The sequence below is a fragment of the Rhinolophus ferrumequinum genome, chromosome X (genome assembly GCF_004115265.2).
Source record: "Rhinolophus ferrumequinum isolate MPI-CBG mRhiFer1 chromosome X, mRhiFer1_v1.p, whole genome shotgun sequence".
Taxonomy (NCBI): Eukaryota; Metazoa; Chordata; class Mammalia; order Chiroptera; family Rhinolophidae; genus Rhinolophus; species Rhinolophus ferrumequinum.
In genome coordinates, this window is record NC_046284.1 from 117,184,228 (window position 1) to 117,198,701 (window position 14,474).

Below are 14,474 nucleotides of genomic sequence, written 5' to 3' on the forward strand. Positions count from 1 at the left end.
TAATTTTCGGGGAAACCTGGTAGATTGCCTCCATTTTGTTTAGTTCTTTTTCTGGAACTTTGTTTTGATGTTTCATTTGGGACATGTTTCTTTGTCTCCCCATTTTGGCTGCCTCTCTGTGTTTTTCTCTATGTATTAGGTAGGGCCGCTATGTCTCCTGGTCTTATGTAGAGTGGTCTTATGGAGTAGGTGCCTTGTGGGGCCCAGTGGCATGGTCTCCCGGGTCACCTGAGCCGGGTGCTCCCAATGTGTCCCTTGTGTGGGTTGTGTGTGCACTCCGGTTATAGTTCAGCCCTGGTTGCTGTTTACATGTCTGCTGGAGGGATTGATCCTTGGGCTCACTGGTTGTGAAGATTGGCCATGACTACAGTGGAGGAGCTGCTGTGCAGGGGCTGACCCTACAAAGCAGGATTCACTTTAGCAGGGCTCTGGTGCCTGCCCAGCCTGCCCTTTGGGGGTGCTGTCCTTGGAGGTGGCTGGGTGATGTGCCACCTGGGTCTGAAGCTGGCCACCGGGCGTGCCCACTGCAGGTCAAGTTCAGCTGCAGCCTATGCCCTGCCTAGGGTCACCTGGCATGAGCCACAAAGCAATCCGGAGATGGCTGCCACCCACACTGGGCTTGGGGGCGCCTCGAGAGACCAAGCCATGAACTGACGTTGGATGCTGCTAATGCTGGGATAGGGCTGCTCAGCCAGAGTTACGGGACATGCTGAAGCTGTTTATTTGGGTTTTGTGAACCTTTGAGAGATTTTAGGAAAGTTCCCAGCATGAGCCAAGACAGGTAGTTTGTATGGAAAAGCCACTGGAAGTGGACTGGGTGGGCCCACAAGTTGGGTTGGGCAGGGTCCCAGGGAATCACCAGGGCAGGCAAAAGATGTTAGCCAGGTCGATGGAGACACAGATATGGTGCCTGCCCGTGCATGCAGGCTGGGTGAGGGGAGGGCTCAACAAAGGAATAATGGATTCTGCCAGTATTTCTGTCTGGGAGAAAGTTGCCCCTCAAGCCTTTGCCCTGAAACCAGACAACTCAGTTCCTCCTGGTATGTCCCTGTGCCTTTCAATCTGCTGCCCCAGGGCTGGGGGTCAGAGCAAGTGAGTCTGTCAGTGAGCAAGTCCATGCATGGTCCTTTTAAAAGGAGCACTTGGGATTCCAGCCACCCTCTGTTTCATTCAGCCACAATCTCCACTGGTTTTCACAGCCAGAAGTTGTGGGGACTTCTCTCCCCACTGGAACCCTGGGCTGGGAGGGGCTGGGGCCCCTCACTCCTCTGGGGAGGACCTCCACAGATTTTTAACGGTCACCTGTGGGTGTGGGTGAGGGACCAGCCCGTTCCATGTTTCTGCCCCTCTTAAGCTTTGAAATAAGCTTTGAATATGACTAAAAGGCTCTAGCTTTTTCTGGGCTTCTTTGCAGCTATCAATTACCAGGAACTTCTGCGTCTTAGATGTCACGGGCAATACAGTTCTATGGGAGGGAAAAGATAAGAGAAAGTCTGGGTAGGGGGGCTGCCCAGGGCTCCTCCTCTGGCCAAAGAGGAGAATTTTCTGTCTGAGCCTAGAAAGCAAGTGTGGCTCATGACTTCCCATCGCATTCAAACACTACATGGCCTTTAGTCTATCTAAGCAAGCTAAAAGCGGGGAGAAGTGCTTCCCCCATCACTCTGGGTCTCATCATTCACCCTCACGGATAAATGAAGTCTGCTCGCAGGCTCAGGCCATTTTGCTTAAGCTGGCATTAAACCCTTGATACCCTCACTTCAATATAGTTTCCCAATACAAAGCCAATCCAGTTGATATAATGGATAGTTAGGAAAATGATCAAGAGCTATGAGCAGCAATTTAAAAAATACAAAAGCATCCCTCAAACGATAGACAAAAGTAAGAATTTCCTTTTTGACCAGTTTGGTGAAAGACTGAAACCGTCTCTCTCCTTATAATACAAGTCACACTGACTATACAGACATGTCAGAAATAATAGTGCCAGAACAATCTATTCGTCTTGGCCACCTCCAACGTCAGTCCCAAAGCTCGAGGCCTATAAAAGGGTGGCCATGTGTCAGACTCACCTGGGATAGCTGGGGTGAATACTTGTTTCCTGCTATAATTATTCATAGAGCCCCTTCAAGCTCTCAAGTGTCTTGGCTTAGATGATAAATGATATACAATAATGACCCTATCTCAAACCTTGAACTGTCCTTAAAATATCCACTTATTAATACATTAATGATTTCCTTCAGGGCCCCCTGGAGTGGGCTGAATGGTGGCCCCAAAGATATCAGGTCCTAATCCTTAGAAGCTGTTTAATTGTTAACTTACTTGGAAAGAGGGTCTTTGCAGATGTGATTAAGTTAAGGATTCTGAGACAGGGAGATAATCCTAGAGATGCTATCACACGTATCTTTAAAGAGGAAGATTTGATAGAGACAAGAGGAGAAGGCCACGTGAAGATGGAAGCAGAGGATGGAGTGATGGGGCCACAAGGAACGCCCCATCTACCAGAAGCTGGGACAGGCCAGGAAGGATCCTTCCCCAGAGCCTCCGGATGAGTGTGGCCCTCCCACACCTTGATTTTCAACTCCTGGCCTCAGAAGTGTGACAGAATACACTTCCATTGTTTTAAGCCATCCAGTCTGTGGCAATTTATTATGGCAGCAACAGGCAACTAACACAGCCCTCCATGACTGCTTCTTCTCTACTAGTTTCTCTAACAATAAGCCACACAATCTGTCAACTCAGGATTCCGTCAGCTGCTATTCGTGCAGTGTCTCAACTGTTATCATATCCTTGCTTCTGTGCTGTTGACAATCAACATCTTATTTCTTCCATCAGCAGCTAAATTTGGAAAGTTGGGGAATCATCTGATTGAGTTTAAAAGCAGCTACCACGTTGTTTCCAAGAAACGCACTTATAGCACAATGATGAAGAAAAGATGAAAGGGAGGAAAGAAACAAGTGCTCAAAATGGCCCCCGATGGCAAACCCTTCTACACATCCCACAATGGGAAAATGGCTGAAGCGCCAGTCAGACGACACAGTTGCACAGAACAGCTAAAGCCACAAGGGTTTTAAGAACTCCACGGGGCTCTTTTTTGTCAGCACAGTGGTAGGGGGCACTGTTGGCAATCAAGGGTCAGAGGCCAGGAATGCATCACATCCTCTGGAAGGCAGGAGACCAGCCAGGTCTCGCTTCTCTGTACAACAAAGACTATACTATGAATGCACTTAAGAAACAAAGTTTGCAAATGCAACCTTGGAAACCATTGCGAAAGTTACTTGCAAACAATGAATGTGGGAATCTCAATATTTATTACCTGTTAAAGAACAAGTTAGGTTACAAATCAGCGGGGAAGGGCCCTGTAATGATAAAAGGAATCATTTATTTACGATACCATTATCAAATATCTTAGCCCCAAATGCAAAAGCTACTCGAAGGAGAACCTGATTACAAATGACAGGATATACAACTTACTACACCTCTTGTTACCTGAAGAGACGTAATAGCAGAATATCAGTTATCTGTATGACCTGGACAAGGGCAAAGGGCTAAAGCATCTGGTGGAAACACACAGATGAAGGGAATAGCAAGGACAAGACACGACACTCATGGGACAAAATGAATTGAAATTTAGGAGCTAAAAATACACACAAAACTTTGAAACCAAGTTTAGAATAAAAGACGCTCCATGAATCATAAGTGGGCTTCACAGCAGGAGATGTAACCTAAGGTTTGGCTACCCTTAGCTAAAGTTAAGTCACAACAGACACACACACGACCAATCAATGCTCTAATCCAGGGGACGACAAACTATGGCCTGTGGGCCAAATCTGGCCAGCCACTCATTTTTGCACTGCTTGTGAGCTAATAATGGTTTTTATATGACTAAATAGCTGAAAACAAAATCAAAACATTTCATGGCATGTGACAATTATATGAAATTCACATTTCAATGTCCATAAATAAAAATTTTATTGGAATACAGCCATGCCAATCATTTACATACTGTCTGTCTCTGCCCTTGAGATACAACCTGAGTTCAGTAGTTGCCACAGAGAACATAGAGCCCTTTACAGAAAAACTTTGCTGACCCCTTCTAACCTATATGTGGCAAATTACATGTAAAGTGTAGAATGGAGTTCTGGAGATCAAGGTTTCATGAGAAATTACCTGACTAAGCTGTGTTCAGCACGGGGTCTGGAAATGACACCACCTTGGTATATGAATTCAAACTTATAAAGGGATTTTTTTTTCCAACGTAAGGGAATCTTGGGTGCTGTTTAGAAATTTGCATTGTTTCAGAAAATGAATTACGGAGATAAATGGAGGTGTACTGGGGAAAACCTTTCTCACAATTGGTCACCACAACACAGAACAGCAGTGTGTCTTATAAACTGGAAAGATCCATGCGGAACCTGACCTAACATCTATGCATAAGATATAGAGTGGATAACAGTTTCAAAGTTGATCCCTGTGGTTGAGTTGAATGGTATCCCTCAAAACTCACATCCACCCAGAACCTCAGAATGTAATCTCATTTGGAAATAGGGTCTCTGCAGATATAACTAAGGTAAAGATCAAGATGAGATCACTCTGGATTAGGGTGGACCCTAAATCCAATGACTGTCCTTTTATAAAACAGGAAACGACAGAGACACAGGGAAGAAGGTCATGTGAAGACAGAGGCAGAGATGGGAGTGATGCTACCAGAAGTCAAGGAATGCCAGGAGCCACCAGGAACCAGAAGAGGCAACGAAGGCTTTCTGCTAGAGTCTTCAGAGGAAGCGCAGCCCTGCCAACACTCGGATTTCTGACGTTTGGCCTCCAGAACTGAGACAGAATACATTGCTGTTGTTTCAAGTCACTGAGTTTGTGGTAATTCGTTATGGCAGCCCTAGAAAACTAATACAATCCCCTTTAAAGTTCCCATCAAACTCCAACCTCTCTGATTTTTCTTGAAGGCAAAGACCGTATCTTCTTCAATTTCTTCTAGAAACTCAAGAGTCTCCTAGAGTGCTAATGTTGCTAAAAGAATAACTCAACGACATTAGCTTCATTCTTCCCGAAAGTTAATAAGAAATAATGGTATATTCTTAAAACCAAACCTTTTATTTTGGGTAGTTGTGCATTCACCTGCAGTTGTAAGAAACGATGCAGAGATCCGGTGTGTCCCTAACCCAGTTTCTCCTCATGGTCACATTTTGCAAAACTATGGTACATCACAGCCCGGAGACTGCCACTGATAGTCTAGTGATCTGCTTCCGACTCCCCCAGGGTTTGTGCTCACTGGGTGCATGGAGGGTAGCTATTTAGTTTTAGCTACCACCAAAGCTACACAACAATTTCACCCCACAAAGACTATAATGGTATTTTCCTACCTACAAAACTATGCTTTATCTGTTTCTGTACCTATAAATATTAACACGATGGCTGGTTCAAAGACCAACCTTTGAAAAAGCCAAGGTGAGAGAGTGTATTTACTTGATCATTAAAATAGAAGGCAAACATTTTCCAGATATTCTGAGGTAATGTGAGGAAGAAAAATGTAGACGATAACCCAGAGCAGGTTCCTTCAACAGGACACAGCTCTCGTACCTTGTCCTTTTTATCTTGTCGGGCATACGGAAAACACGGGATCACTGCAGTCACCCTGGACGACGACGCAATCTTGCAGGCATTGATCATGATGAGAAGCTCCATCAGGTTGTCGTTGATCTCGCCACAGCCACTCTGGATGATATAGACATCTTCCCCTCTCACGCTTTCACCAATCTCAACACTAGGCAAAGAAAAACGCCACCCATTAACATGAAAGCATATTTGTGTTGTGCGGGGCCCCACGACCACCCCCAGGTTTGATGATTCGCCAAGACTCAGTTTATATATACGGTTGTACTCACGGCTCTGATTACAGTGAGAGGATACAGGGCAAAGTGGGCAAAGGGAAAAGGCGCACAGGGTGAAATCCCAGGGAAACCAGGTGTAAGCTTCCAGGAGTTGTCCTCTGTAGGGTCACACAGGTTGAGCTTAATTCCCCCAGCAAGAGCTGTGACAACACATGTGAAGTGCTTGTTGCCTACCAAAGAAGCTCGTTAGAGACTCAGTGCCTGGGGGGGTTTTATTGGCGGGCTGGCCCCGCAGGCACCCTCTGCCTGGCACATAACCAAAACTCCAGACTCCCAGGCATTCAGCATTAATTAAGCACAGTGTCCACTGGGTTTAGCAGTGAGACATTTCCATCATGGAATGGAGGGAACCCTCGCAAAAGTTAATTTCCTAGACACCAGCTGAGGGCCACCTTGCCAGCAGGCCTTTTTCATGTACAAGATCTTATATGCTCTTTAGAAATTTGCCTCGGCCTTGCTATGTGAACTCTTTTCCGTTAAATATTATATTTACTTTTAATTTTTATTCAAGTTACATATACACATTGCTTAAAAGATTCAAATCATTCCGTAAGGCTTATAACAAACAGCCTAGAGGCAAGCAGTTTCAACTCCTGATATGGTTTTTCGATGTTTATCTTCAAGTCTTTAGCTAATGTGTCTGGATTGCTTCATCTTGATTTCTCATTTTCAGGCATCACGTGTTGATGCGTCACTATGAAGATGAGGATTGAACTCTATTTCCTCCCCGTCCCATCACCTGAATCATGTGCAGCCTCCCTCCCTACCTCGTCTGGCCATCATCCCAATACAGATCAATATCCTAACCAAATAAGACTGCTACATTTCCACTGTGTAAATGCCGTCCAGAGCTGAGCCCATGTAGGGCACTTAAAGCAGTTTATAGTTATTTCTCATCTAAGCACAAGTTTTGTTTTTTTGGGTTGTTTTTTTTTTTGGTGGGGGGGCGCATTGTTTTCCCTAGAGGAAATTATCCTATCTTTTGATCTGCTAAGTTTTCTGAGTACAGAATACACATTCCAGCCTAAACACTTGGCTAACAAGCTGAAGGACATTGGAGGCCTCAAGTGCCGACTCGGAGACTTCACCATCCTGCCCGCATCTCCCCAGAGCTGTGTGACCTGCGTTCTTTCTGCTCTGCCCAGCTGCCGCCCGGGAAGCCCCTCCACCCCTGTCCATCACTCCATTTCCCACTTTCTGTACCCTTTCTTGGTATACTTCCTTGCTTTGCTGAATGGTGTCCTCCAGTAGTTTCCTGAGAAAGAGTAAATAGGAGCTTTGAAAGGCTTCAAAAACTGCATGTTGGAAAATTTCTGTATTTTGGGTATATAATTCTGAGTGTTCAACCCAAGAGTGAGCCTGCCCATCGCTGGCAGGGGCCTTCCATGGCAAGGAAAGCAAACCAGTGCCATGTGCTCAGGCCAGTCCTTCACCGAGTACTGCCTGAGAACCAAGGACACCGTCAGCTCTACTACAATGTTTGTTTTGAAAAGGCCAATTTGTTCCAATGATTGATATACTAGAAACAGTTTGAGAATAACATGAATTTTGCACTTGCTTTACCACGATCCCTCATCCTAAGATGAGACTGCAGAAGACCACACTGCACTCAGGTAAATGGAGCCACTAAGAAATACTCCACACACACGCACACGTCACAAGACAACAGCCTCCCCCATCCACATCTGGTGTCACAATTTTCTGCACCATTTCAGATCACCCTCATTTGACCTCCTCACAAGAATGCAAAAGCTGCAACCCTTCTGAGACCCACTTCAACAAGCAAGTTGCAGGTCTTTTTCAATTATTGTATATATGTCTGTTTTAAACATGTAGTACATGTTTTACCATTTTTATTATATTCCCATCTTTTTTCAATATGCCAATGAGGAAATTTTTGAGTGTTGCGCCCCTAACCGCATTTTTCCCATCAGCCCTGTGGCTTTGTGCTGCATGATTTTGCATAATGTGGTGATTTTTTGGAATTCCTCTGTCACCTTACAGAAGTGACTGTAAATCACAGAAGGCACATCCAAAAAAGAAAGCCATTGAATCTTACTTTAAAATTACAAGTGAGGCACATAAATAATTACCCTATCCCCTTTCTTGCTACTAGAAGCCAATTATACCCAATGATATGGTTTTATTAAAAGAGCCAACTATTTCATAAGAAAATTTAAATACAAGTGACATTTGGGACACCATATAGTAGCCTATCTGAATCAACAGAAGCTTCTATTAAGTAGGATAATTAGAAGAGAAAAATGAAGTAATTCAAGATAACATGATCTGAAAATGAGTTCTGGCAATAGTGGGTTATATTCTTGCATGGATGAAAACAGTATGCTGCTGGGCTGGCTGGTGGCTCAGGTGGTTGGAGCACTGTGCTCCTAACGCCGAGGTCCCTGGTTCAATTCCCACATGGGCCAGTGAGCTGCACCCTCTACAGCTAAGATTGTGAACAACAGCTCTCCCTGAAGCTGGGCTGACGTGTGCTGCTGCAGGCTGCTGTGTGTCACCATGAGTGGCCGGTGGCAAGCGTGAGTGGCCGGCAGCCCACTGGCTGCTGTGAGTGGCCGAACGACGACTGGCGACCGACTGCCTTGGCAGCGGGGGCGGGGGGGGGCAAAGCTCATAATATCAACATGGGCCAGGGAGCTGTGTCCTACACAACTAGACTGAGAAACAACAGTTTGAACAGGAGTGGAGATGATGAGGCAGAAGAAGTGGGTATGATGCCAACCTCAGGATGAGAGGGACAGAATTCTATGTGCTCCCTTCCTATCTTGAATACGAAGGAACTAAATATTATTCCTTTGTGCACATCACATCAACTGTGGGATGAAGTCAATATGGAAATCATTTATTACATAGCTCAGGAGTTGACAATCGCCATGAGCTGAAGATGATGTGATTGGCAGAATAATGGCCTCCCAAAGATGTCTATATCCTAATCCCTAGAATCTTGAATATTTTAGTTTACATGGCAAAGAGGAAGCAAGGTGGCAGGTGGATTTAAGGTTACTAATCAACTGACCTTAAAATAAGATTATTCTGGATTGTTCTAGTTGACCAATGTAATCACAAGGGTCCTTAAAAATGGAAGAGGGAGACAAAAGAGGTCAAAGAGATGTGAGGACTGAAACAGGGTCAGGAGATGCTACGTTGCTGGCTTTGAAGATGGAAGAAAGGGTCAAGAGCCAAGGAATGTGGGCAGCCTCTAAAAGGTGGGAAAGGCAAGGATGAGATTCTCTCCCAGAACCTCCAGAATGGGGCACAGTGACCCATGATGGACTGCCAGGCTACAGAATGGCACAGTGCAGCAGCTACAGAGACAGGGGCCCACAAAGCCTAAAATATTCACTGTCTGGCCCTTCACAGAAAAAGTTTGCCAATTCCTGCTGTGATGACTGCTAATCCCCAACATTTCAGCCTCTTTGGTCTATTTTTCCTTAGGAACCTCAATCCGCCTATGACTAACAGTCCAGAGCAGGACAGAAAATACTATTAACATGGCAACTTTTTCCCCAAAGTTATTCCTGCTTCTACTGATAAACATGATCACAACTGATCTTTATTGTAGGACTTTTAAAACTTGTGGCCAGAAGGCAGCATCCCTTTGCTGTTCAGATAAAGGATCCTTACGGATCCTGAAATAAGAAGGCTGATGACTTTCAGTCAACAATGAATGGATGTGGTAATTAAAAGATGGCCGCAGACTCTTTAACACTTTTCCCATCAAGAAGATTCCCCTTGGGATATGGGAGGACTCTGTGCTTGACAATAGAATATGACAAAAGGGATGCAGCACCAACTTCGGGGCCCAGGCCTTCATAAACTGGTAGATCCCACTTCCTGTCGTTTGGAATACTCGTGCTTGGCACCCAGCTTCCATGCTGTGAGGGGGAAGCTTCAGCAGCCCTGTGGAGAGGCACTGAGGTTCCTAACAAGCTCCCAGGCAAAAGCTAGTACCAACTTACCAGCCATATAAGGAAGCCATCTTAAAAGTGTACCCTCTAGCCCGTTAATTATCCCAGATGCCACCACATGAGGCACAAACAAGCCTTCCTTGTTGAACCCTGCCCAAATTGCAGATTTGACAGCTCAATAATTAATTATTGTTACCAACCGTGAAATTCTGGGGTGATTTGTTACACAATGAGAGACAACCAGAATTTTGGGTCTTACAACACAGCTAATGACTCTGGGCAGGTTAACTGACCAGGATAAACTGTTACAACAGATGTTCAGACATCATCATCGGTGCTGTCCTAGGACATTATGATGGCATTTCAGTGGTCTATAGTAAAGCTGAGGCGGACATCTCCCTCATATCTGAAATGATTTAGAGATGAGAAGTCAAAATCAGGAGGCTCTGTGTCCGATTACATAGTATTTGAAAATGGGGAATGAATGGGAGGAGCGATGACCAGGAGACGCCAAACCAGATTTCTGGTCCTGGTTCAGTAAGAGATTCAGAAAGGGGTCCCTTACATGAATTGAATCAGTCCTGTCTTCCTTTTGCTTTTCTGTGTCTGGTCTCTAGGAGCATACAGTAAAAACTGGATCACTAGCATAGTACCTGGTACAGAGAGGACTGTTGGTAAAAATCAACCTCTGGACCTACACAGTTCACGGGAAAGAGAAAAGTCGAGAAGTGAACCTCTTAGAGTCTAAGAGGTTAAAACATAAAATATAACTGTAAACATAAAACGTAACTGTAGAAGCAATTCTGAGACTTCATGTAGAATGGTTTTTGAGACCTCATGATTTCTTTTCTTTCTTTCTTTCTTTTTTTTTTGGTAGTTATTGACATTTTATTATTCACATTTTTTCATCTTAAAGAAGTTCCTCTAAGATTTCTTATAAAACTGGTTCGGTGGTGATGAACTTCTTTAGTATTTTCTTGTTTGGGAAGCTCTTTATCTGTCTTTCAATTGTAAATAATAGCTTTGCTGGATAGAGTAAATTAGTTGTAAGTCTTTCTTTTCATCACTTTGAATATTTCATGCCAATCTCTTTTTCTTTTTTTGTGCTAGGCATTTCTTTTTTAATTTATTGGGGTGACAATTGTTAGTAAAATTACAATTCTGTATTACAATTCTGTATTACATCATCTATAAATCCCATTGTGTGTTCACCACCCAGAGTCAGTTCTCCTTCCATCACCATATATTTGATCCCCCTTACCCTCATCTCCCACCCCCCAACCCCTTACCCTCTGGTAAATGATTTCTAATTATCAAGTGGTAGTTGTAAAATACTCAAAACCAAATAAAATTAGGCCTGTTTTAATACTTCAATGAGTGAGTTTCACCCAACAGTACACATAGTATTTTTAGCAGAAATCCAACGCTGACTTCACAATGGACTTCTGATGTAGATTAACCACGTTCTTTAGCAATGGATTGGGCTGCACTGAGATAACATGGAAGGGCAGGCAACAGATTTGTTTCTAAAATCTACTTCATCCAGAAATTTCTCCTTTACTTACTGCATTTCCCCCAAAATAAGACCTAGCCGTGTAATTAAAGCTACTGAAACTTGAATAGGACTGGCAAAATATTCCAACATTCATACCTAGCTATACTATCTTTCTCTAGAGCCCGACATCCTCCTGGACTTCTGTATTCAACTCTGCAAAGAGGAATTCTTTATCCGAAGGGCTCCCAGCATTAATACCACCTGGTACTCAGTCACAAGTGCTTCTTCACTTACACTATCATCGGGGCCATGTAATTGTCATTTCCCACCTAGAAGAAGGGAGTCCCATCTCCTAAAAAGCTGACAACAACAAACACCATCTTCCCCATATGCATTAAAATAACACCTCAGTATCTAAGAAATTTTCACCTAACTCAAAGTCACCAAGACTTTCTCCCATGTTTTCATCTAGAAAATTTTAGTTCTAGGTAGGTTTTACATTTAGGTCTATGATTCATTTAAAGTTAGTTTTTGAAATGGTGGGATGAATGGATGAATGTTCATTTTTATTTATTTATTTTTTGGCAGCTGGCACCAATTGTTCCAGCCCCACTTGCTGAAAATGTTTAAGTGGATCTTGGACAAAGACATAAAAATGATCAGTAACCATGTACAGTGCTAGACATTTGAGGGGGGAAAATGAGACCAACTTGAAATTATTCAAAGAACTTTGAGGACTCCGGCAAGTGGAAAACGGAACCCCTGGTTCTGCCTCTGGCCTGCCCTCACTGAGCAGAGGCGACCACTTCTCCTGGACCTGAGACATGGGTGGCACTTACATTCCAGCCGTGGTCTGGCTGCTCGACACAGCGGAGTCCCAGAACTACGAAGGAGCTTAAAGTTTATAATCCTTGAGGCAGAAAAATTAGAGGAAGCATTGGGGAACCCAGCACGTGCGCCTCGGAGTTCCCATGCTCTTTAAACCCTTTGCACAACCACCTTCTGGTTAACCCAGAAGTTTGCACCGTGGCTCCTCAGGAGAGTCACCTGGGAGGTTTTTCCGCGCTGCTCCCCAGCCCGTGGGCTCAGACCCCGGGGCAGGGCGGGGAAGAGGCGTTTTAAGGGGACCCAGGTGAATCCCATTGCGTAGCCCACGCCGGGGGCGGAACCTTCCCGAGCACGCTGGGTTTGGAATAAGTCCCTCAGGGACGCGAAACCGCGGCAGGCACAACCAAGGCGGCCCTCCCCGCGTGCCATGCACCGAGGCGGTTCGCGCCGGCTGCGCCCACCGCGCCCCGAGACGCTGTGACCGCCCCCAGGTCGCCCTTCCGGGCTGGGGCCGCCCTCTTTGGCTTCCCAGGGCGCAGCGGCTGTGGCGCGGAGGCCTCGTCGTGGCCGGCCCGCCCCGGAAGGGGGAGCGCCCGCCACAGCCTAGCCGCGCGCCCCGCGCCCTCCCCCGCACAGCGCGGCCCCCACCTGGTCTCCTGGTTGCTGAATTTCTTGGTGATCACCTTGCCTAGCTCCAGGCCCAGACGGTCGGCCACGCGCTGGGACAGGTCCTGGTGCGAGCTACCGCTGAAGAGCACGATGTTGGGCATGTTGGGGCTCCGAGGGGTACGCGGCGGAGACGGAGTGGCGGTGGCACAGGAGGCTGCAGCCGGGGCGGGAAAGCTCGGCTGCTGGGCGGAGGGAGGAGCTGAGCCAGTGGAAGCCGCGGGAGGCGGAGCTCCCGGAGGAGGAGTTGGAGGGGGCGGGGCTGGGGGAGGAGCGAGAAAGCGCCGCGGCTGGACCCGCTGGTGGAGCGGGGGGAGGTGGGAGGAGCAGCGTGGGAAGGGGAGGAGCAGGGGAGTTGGAGAGGGTTGGGGAGCAGGAGTGGAGGGAGAACGGGAGGGGCTGGGAGTCAGGAACTGGCCACACACCGAGGGCGGGAGGCCCTGGGTGGTCCTGAAGCATTGAGGTGCCCTTGCTCCGTGGGAGAGCTCCAGGCCACAATCTTGACCTTTCGGTCCTGCCTCGCGGTTGAAAGCCAAAGAACCAGATTAAGTGAGCACCGAGGGAGGGTGCGGGAAGAGGCGATGGAGGTACCTGGCAACCGGGAGCAATCCCTCAACCTAGAATACCCCAAACTCAGTGCGGAGGACTAGTGTCCAACTACAGGGGACTGCAAACTGTGGCCCAGGGCCAGACCCACAGCGCTGCCTCTGTACCAGAGAGCTCTGTACTGTTTTCACACATGAACATTTGCAATCTACTAATACACTACCTTTGAACTCCGATTAAGAGAAATATCTCCCTCAAAAAAGAACTTTCCTCTCATTAGTAGGTATGTGCTGCAATAAAAAAATAATAAAGTACTCAATTATTATTATAGTTTGGTTTTCATCAATAAAAACATTGTGAAAATTTTTTCTCTGTGGTTATATAAATTTGCTCTTCATGTTGCCTCTTGGCCCACAAAGCCTTAATTATTTATCACCCAGTCCAGAGTCAAAATTTGCGACATATACTTTATACCTACAGCACACGTCAATTGGGACTCTCCATATTTCAAGTACTCAACAGCCACACGTGGCTAGCAGTTGCCATATTAGAAAGAGAAGCTCTAGAACACTGGTTCCTAAGAGCAGTGCCAAGACACCCTGATGCATCCATTCTATTGTAGTTTTATTAGGAGTGTGACAAATGATTTACAACTAATTATAAAATGCTAAAGTTTATAAAAAATTTACTTAAGTATAAGTTTAAATGGATGCAAGTTTATTCCTCTATTAGTAACATTTTCACTCATAAATCAAGTATTTTTTCTGATTTTTATTTCTATATCCTTTCCTTTTATTTTCTATCACTTAAAGAAATTAAAAAAAAATAAAAGTGTAACGAACACCGATAAACCCATCACTTTAGGCTTAAGAGCTGTCAAAATTTTGCCATATTTGCTTCATCTATTTTTTTCTGAAGTGTTTTGAATTACAGTCATCATATAATCATGTCTAAATTCTTTAGTCTGCATCTATAAAAAGATAAGGATATCACACCATATACAAAAATTAATTCAAAATGGATCAAAGAACTAAATGAAAGAGCTAAAACTATAAAACTCTCAGAAGAAAATATAGGTATAAATCTTCATGACCTTGGATCAGACAATAA

The 14,474-nt window shown here is 45.2% G+C and overlaps 1 protein-coding gene across 1 annotated transcript in view; it reads right to left on the reverse strand.

Annotated features, from left to right (window-relative positions):
• Positions 1-13,038, reverse strand: part of PRPS2 (phosphoribosyl pyrophosphate synthetase 2) — a 31,104-nt gene extending 18,066 nt beyond the window's left edge. Inside the window, exons 1-2 of the mRNA XM_033116274.1 lie at positions 12,801-13,038; positions 5,590-5,773 (exon numbers count right to left, since the gene is read on the reverse strand). Of these exons, the coding sequence (XP_032972165.1) occupies positions 5,590-5,773; positions 12,801-12,922 (306 nt within the window). The 5' untranslated portion in view covers positions 12,923-13,038. The remainder of the gene's footprint in view (positions 1-5,589; positions 5,774-12,800) is intronic.
• Between the last annotated feature and the right edge of the window lie 1,436 nt (positions 13,039-14,474).